The 5805-nt window shown below is 45.8% G+C and overlaps 1 protein-coding gene across 1 annotated transcript; it reads right to left on the minus strand.

Moving 5' to 3' along the window:
• Nucleotides 1-3069: 3069 nt before the first annotated feature.
• nog2 (noggin 2) lies at nt 3070-5604 on the minus strand. The gene has a single exon (XM_067244809.1). The coding sequence runs from the start codon at nt 4365-4367 to the stop codon at nt 3732-3734; it is 636 nt and encodes a 211-aa protein (XP_067100910.1). The 5' UTR covers nt 4368-5604; the 3' UTR covers nt 3070-3731.
• Nucleotides 5605-5805: the final 201 nt, after the last annotated feature.

Consider the following 5805-nt stretch of genomic DNA (forward strand, 5'->3'; position numbering starts at 1 on the left):
ACACATACATACATACATACATACACATACATACATATTTACAATAATATGTTCACATACAATACCTATGCGCATTTCTATCACACAAACTCTTGTTTTTAGGCACACCTCAACACACACACACACACACACACACACACACACACACACACACACACACACACACACACTATGTTCCAGACGCTGTGGTTCTCAAGATGTGGTTCAGGCGTAATACCTCCCTGCCTGCAGCGGTGCATTTGGTATCAGCTTTGGTGACACATCTCCCCCCCCCTCCCCTCCTCCCGTTTAATACCCTGTCATCATCAATAACCTCAGTCCTGCTGACTCACACGCTTTTACAAGCAGACCCTGTCTATGTCTGCATCTGTCTCCGGCAACCGTGCTCCACACCAGGGCTCTGTGTGTGTCTGAGTGTGTGTGTGTGTGTGTGTGTGTGTTTGCCTGTGGATATACAGTCATTATGTGAATTCACACAAACAGAGAATCATATTCGCATGAATCCCTGCATGTGTGAATGTCTGCGTGCTTGTGTGTGTGTGTGTGTGTGTGTCTCTGTGTGTGTGTGTGTGTGTGTGTGTGTGTGTGTGTGTGTGACTCCATCACTCGAGTGTCCTGTAATTCATCATGGTAACTGACTCCATAAGAAGACGAACCCCACTGTACTCCATCTCACTCAGTCTTCTGTCAGCTCCCTCTGTCCCACCCCTCAGGGCCAGATCACTCCTCTGAGCCAGATCACTCCTCAGAGCCAGATCACTCCTCAGGGCCAGATCACTCCTCAGAGCCAGATCACTCCTCAGGGCCAGATCACTCCTCTGAGCCAGATCACTCCTCAGGGCCAGATCACTCCTCAGGGCAGATCACTCCTCAGGGCCAGATCACTCCTCAGGGCCAGATCACCCCTCAGGGCCAGATCACTCCTCAGGGCCAGATCACTCCTCAGGGCAGATCACTCCTCTGAGCCAGATCACTCCTCAGGGCCAGATCACTCCTCAGGGCCAGATCACTCCTCTGAGCCAGATCACCCCTCTGAGCCAGATCCCTCCACAGCCCTGAGGAGAACTACTTCCAGGCGTTCTCATACGATACAACACTCAAGAGGACCGGTGTGAATTGTTATGTTCACCTCAGACGTAGCCATAACCTTGCTTCCAATGACACCTGGAAGCGAGACTCTAATCCACAGTGGAACCAAACCAACATGGTTCCCACTGAACATCCACCTCCATATTGTTCCTGTGACGCTACCTATAGGTCTAGCCTTAACACGGTTGTAGTCTACCATCACATGTTGAGGGCTCAGAATCCATGATCTGCGTGCGTACTGTGTTAATAAACCCCCTGACTGTACATGCCGGTACTGAGGCACGGTAGTCATGGAGACCTATGACTGTATTTATCACAGCTGACTTGCACAGTGACGCCCCAGGTTCCTTCTCTAAAGAGGTGGGGATGTTCCATGTACTGTTGGGTGGTATGAGAATGTCCTGGTATCGATAGTAAAGGAGATGTGAGCTAATACAGTAGGTACTGGAACACAAGGCATAGATATTTAATCAATAATACATTAAGAGGATACCGTGGACCACTTACTTGCAACAACACAGAATTCAAATGAAACCGACCGAATGGTCTTTGCCAATCACCATAGCATCCTAAAATATAAACTTTTTGTGAATTGTGTCACAAACGGTTAGGAGATTGAGGAATAAAAGTTACGTAACATTCAATCCAATTTTTAATTTTTTATTAGTTCGTCTTTCCGTTGCCCATATTTTGCATTTGTGGTTGAGCTTGGTAAGGGATACTTCGAGAGGCAGATCAGCTAGGTTTAATTTGCATAGAAAAATACATATGCATGTCACACAGAGATACAAAATAACAACGCCTGAATCATCCGACTGCCTAACGGGCTGTTTCTAAAGGTGCGCACCTAGCTGGCTGGAGCACGGCGGCGTATTGCCTTTCACACGCTTCTAAAATACTCTCCGGGCAGAGCCTGAAAGGGTTACTGTTTCCCAAAGTGCTTCATTCTGCTCAGTCGAGAGGGGGCGGCTCAGTGGCGCCGCCGAGTCACAGGCGCAGTTTCTAAAACCCCGAGACATCATCAAGAAAGAAGCTGACAGTAAGGAAAGCGGCCCCCCCTCCTCCGCTGGCTGCCTGCCGCTCTCCTCTCCTTACAAAATCCCTACAGTATATCTGTCACAATAACCGGACGGCAAGTGTCAAGTCCAACTCAGCCCGCAGAGTCACAAATCACTTGAACGCGCTCAAGATGGGTTTAGTGGAAACACGGTTTTGGTTTTAGGACGTTGGGGAATAGCTCATAACGTTTGGTAGTGGAAGCTCTGTTTAAGTCGTTGATTGTATTTAAAGAATAATATAAACACCATAAAATCCCTACTAAGAGTGAATGAGCCGTTGCTTTGATTTCATGGGGCTTAATTCCATGTGTGTCTCGGGTGCTTTAATTGGCCATATCTCTTTAACTTGCAGACAGCTTACCCGCTGTCCAATTAATAGTCTGGTAACGTCAAAAACAGTTCACCATTGTTTTATGGTCTTTGTTTTTTTCGGAGGCTGTCATGGGCTTGAATAGGCGCCGGTCTGCTCTGCCTCAATACAAACAAGCTTCAGTGGAACTTGTGCAGAGCCTTAAGGGAACGGCATGGACTGGGACATTTCTGGCTTGCGTGCCTCGATATTTCATCAACTGACCGTGTTTGAAATGTCTGAATCATATTTTACCGTTATGTTAACACATAAGATCCGATAAATGAGCGGTTTGCGTAGGAGGATGGATTCTAACAACCTCTTGCCTACTCTGGCGCTAACAATGAGGGCCAGTTCTGTGAAGGCACTTTAGGTATGTGTTGCACATTACACAACATACTAAATCACCCGTTTCTAAAATCACACTGACAGCGTGGAGCGTCAGTAACGTCGCCTTCGATTCATCTCACTCTGGACTTGCTGTGCATTTAGCAAGTTTGCTCCGCTCCAGGGCAGTACACGCCCCTTGGGCAGGGACAAAAACTTCGTAAAGCAACTTGCTCGACACTAATACATGTTGAAAAGATAGACTTTATTGCTAAAACGTGTAACCATAACATTTACACTGATATGTTGACTTTTTATTTTATTTTTTAGAAATATTCAAGTAGACATCTCCCATAATTTCTGGTATACTCTGCTATTTTCTTTCCTTATGTTCTATACTCACAATCGTTAAAATAATAAATAAAACATACAGATTTGTTTATTTCTACAATACTATGTATTCCAAAAGCTGAGTTCACGCCTTTATATATATCTTTTTATCCTCAACTTTCAATTTAATTATTATTGATATTAATATCATACAAAAACTCTAGGCAGCATTGCAGTGAAGTTACAGTCAGCATCAATGTTCAGTTGAAAAAAAGTTAACTTCTTGGAGAAGTGTATGCATTCCATCTTCAATTTTTCATAAAAAATAAAAGCTCTTCTTTCTGAAGTGCTCGTGTTCCCCTAAAAACACGTTTCAGGGCTGAAATAAAATATGGTCCTGTTCATTTACAAAAAAATAGCTGCATTTTTTCTTAAATATGTACAATGTTGGTATTTCAATTAAAATGCTATATAAAAAAATAGAATCGCTATGGTGCCCACCTCAGATGAGAGTTTACAGTGCAATAGAAAGCGCGTGTCCAGTCCACTCCCCCGATCCTACACTCCCAGAGAGAGACTCAGCACGAACACTTGCACTCTGAGATGATTGGGTATTGCACCGGTATCCACGTACAATATTTCTGTCTTAAAAACCCTTGACAATACCACCGGAGGAAAGTCTTGGTGATCGACTTGACAGGTTTGCAAAACATCCCCTCGGGGAAGGAACACGAGCGCTCATTGAAACAGTTGCCCTCCTTGATCCAGCGTGGCCAGAACCTCACGCCCAGGTCCTTCCAGCTGTATACCACCGGACAGTGCGTATACGTCCATAACCACTGCAGGAATTTCCTACGTGCTTTCTTCCCCACTTTTACCCTCTTTCCATAGGGGGTCTCCGCGAGGTCAAGCTTTTTAATGTCGTTGGGCATAGGTCCTTGCAGCTTCATCTGTGTGTCATGCACGGAGAGGTTTACCAGCACGGGCGAGATGATGGACATGAAGTTAGGGTCGAAGTTGCTGCCCAGCTTTTTCCGCAGAGTCCTCTCGGACAAGTCCTGCTCGCGTGGGTCGTATTCCGGGTCAGGGTCCTCCTTTAGGTCTGGCACGGGGAGGTTATCGCTGGGCGAGGGTCGAAGGCGAAGATAATGCTGGGAAACTCCAAGGTGAATGGACACCAGCACATAAATGAGTAGCGTTTGAGAGAAGCCCATATTTCACTAGTTTACGCACAGGCTCTTCTCGTGTATTGAATTCAGTTTTTTCACCGCTACTGTGCACTATGAAATGACGTGCCCGGGGGCTTCATAAATAGTCGAAGTAGAGGCACGAGCAAGACGATACTTTTAATAGACCACGTCGGGTTTGAATGACATGGACTGGAGCGCTTTCTTTTTAGGGATCCTTAAACTTAGCAAATTGCCTGCTGATGCAATCTTGTAGCGCAAAGGATGCCTCTGTTTTGTACAAAAAAAAAAACAACAAAGAATGACGTTTAAACAGAAACAGCACTAAACAAAATGGGAAAACTCTATTCACACTCTCTCCCGTTTCAGTCTTTCCTCAAATTCACTTTGGGTTTCTTGTGGTTGTCATGGTTACGCCAGGGACTCAAAGCCACGACAAATTGTCTAGACTGGATGACAGTGGCTGAGGCGAGAGTTGCATGGAATGAAGTGTTTCTAAAGATCCTCGGTCCCCTCAGAGACAAAATAGATCCAGAACGCCCCGAGAGAGAAGGACGCACAAAAGAGTACTTCACCAAGTTTTAAATGTCACGGGCTGGCAATGAGGGCTGTCTTGGCCAATGTTATTTTTACGCACGGCTTTTATAAACGTGGCTTCTTTCAACGTGGCCTGACGCTCTCAGGTTTGACAAGGTCCAAGCGCAAGCGCGCAATCCATGGACTGCGAAGAGTTCTTTTCTGCCCCAGTGCGGTATTCCAACGTTCTAATCACTGAGAAAGTCCACAATATTTAGGCTGTTTAACCTGAAAGACGACGCACCACTGATTCTAATAAAATAAAAAGTTATGAACACATAATCATGTGTTCAATAGGTCGTTGAGAACCCCACAAAAATGCCTTTTCCTCACAGAACTCTGTATCACATTCCTCGAGGTTTCTCTGCGAATAAAAAGTTTCTATTTGGCATACAGTTTCACAAGGTATTACGAGCTGACACGCAGAAAATGCATATCAAATGCAAACAGTGTCATGCCAGTCAAAGTTCAGCCCAGTCTACTGTCCCTTCACCGAGTTGACATTGACCATTTCGTAAAAAAAAATCTAGAAGTCCCACCGCCGCTGCATGACTATTCAGTCCGAGTTCAGGAGCCTTTTGCCCGGTCAAAATGTGCGGCAATCCCTGGGGGAGAATCTACTCCTTTGAAAGCTGGTACAGTAGCTCCTACTTAGTCGCTCCTACTTTAGGAGGTCTGAGACTTGGCGCAGAGCTCTTTCTTTGCTTAGGCACACTGTGTGTGAGTGTGTCTGTTGCGAGCGGTGCTCAGTCCCAAGTTAAATATCCCCTCCGACGGTAAGAAGTGTCAGCGGGTCCTGCCCACCGCTGCCACTTTCGCTATGATTGACAGCGCCCTCGGCCCCCTCCCATCCCAACGTGGAAAATATCTGCTACAATCGAAGGGATCA

This window comes from Osmerus mordax, chromosome 10, assembly GCF_038355195.1.
Source record: "Osmerus mordax isolate fOsmMor3 chromosome 10, fOsmMor3.pri, whole genome shotgun sequence".
Taxonomy (NCBI): domain Eukaryota; kingdom Metazoa; phylum Chordata; class Actinopteri; order Osmeriformes; family Osmeridae; genus Osmerus; species Osmerus mordax.

What these genes read in the sequence shown, in the direction of transcription:
- nog2 (XM_067244809.1), bottom strand. Translation starts at nt 4,367, where the DNA reads ATGGGCTTCTCTCAAACGCTACTCATTTATGTGCTGGTGTCCATTCAC.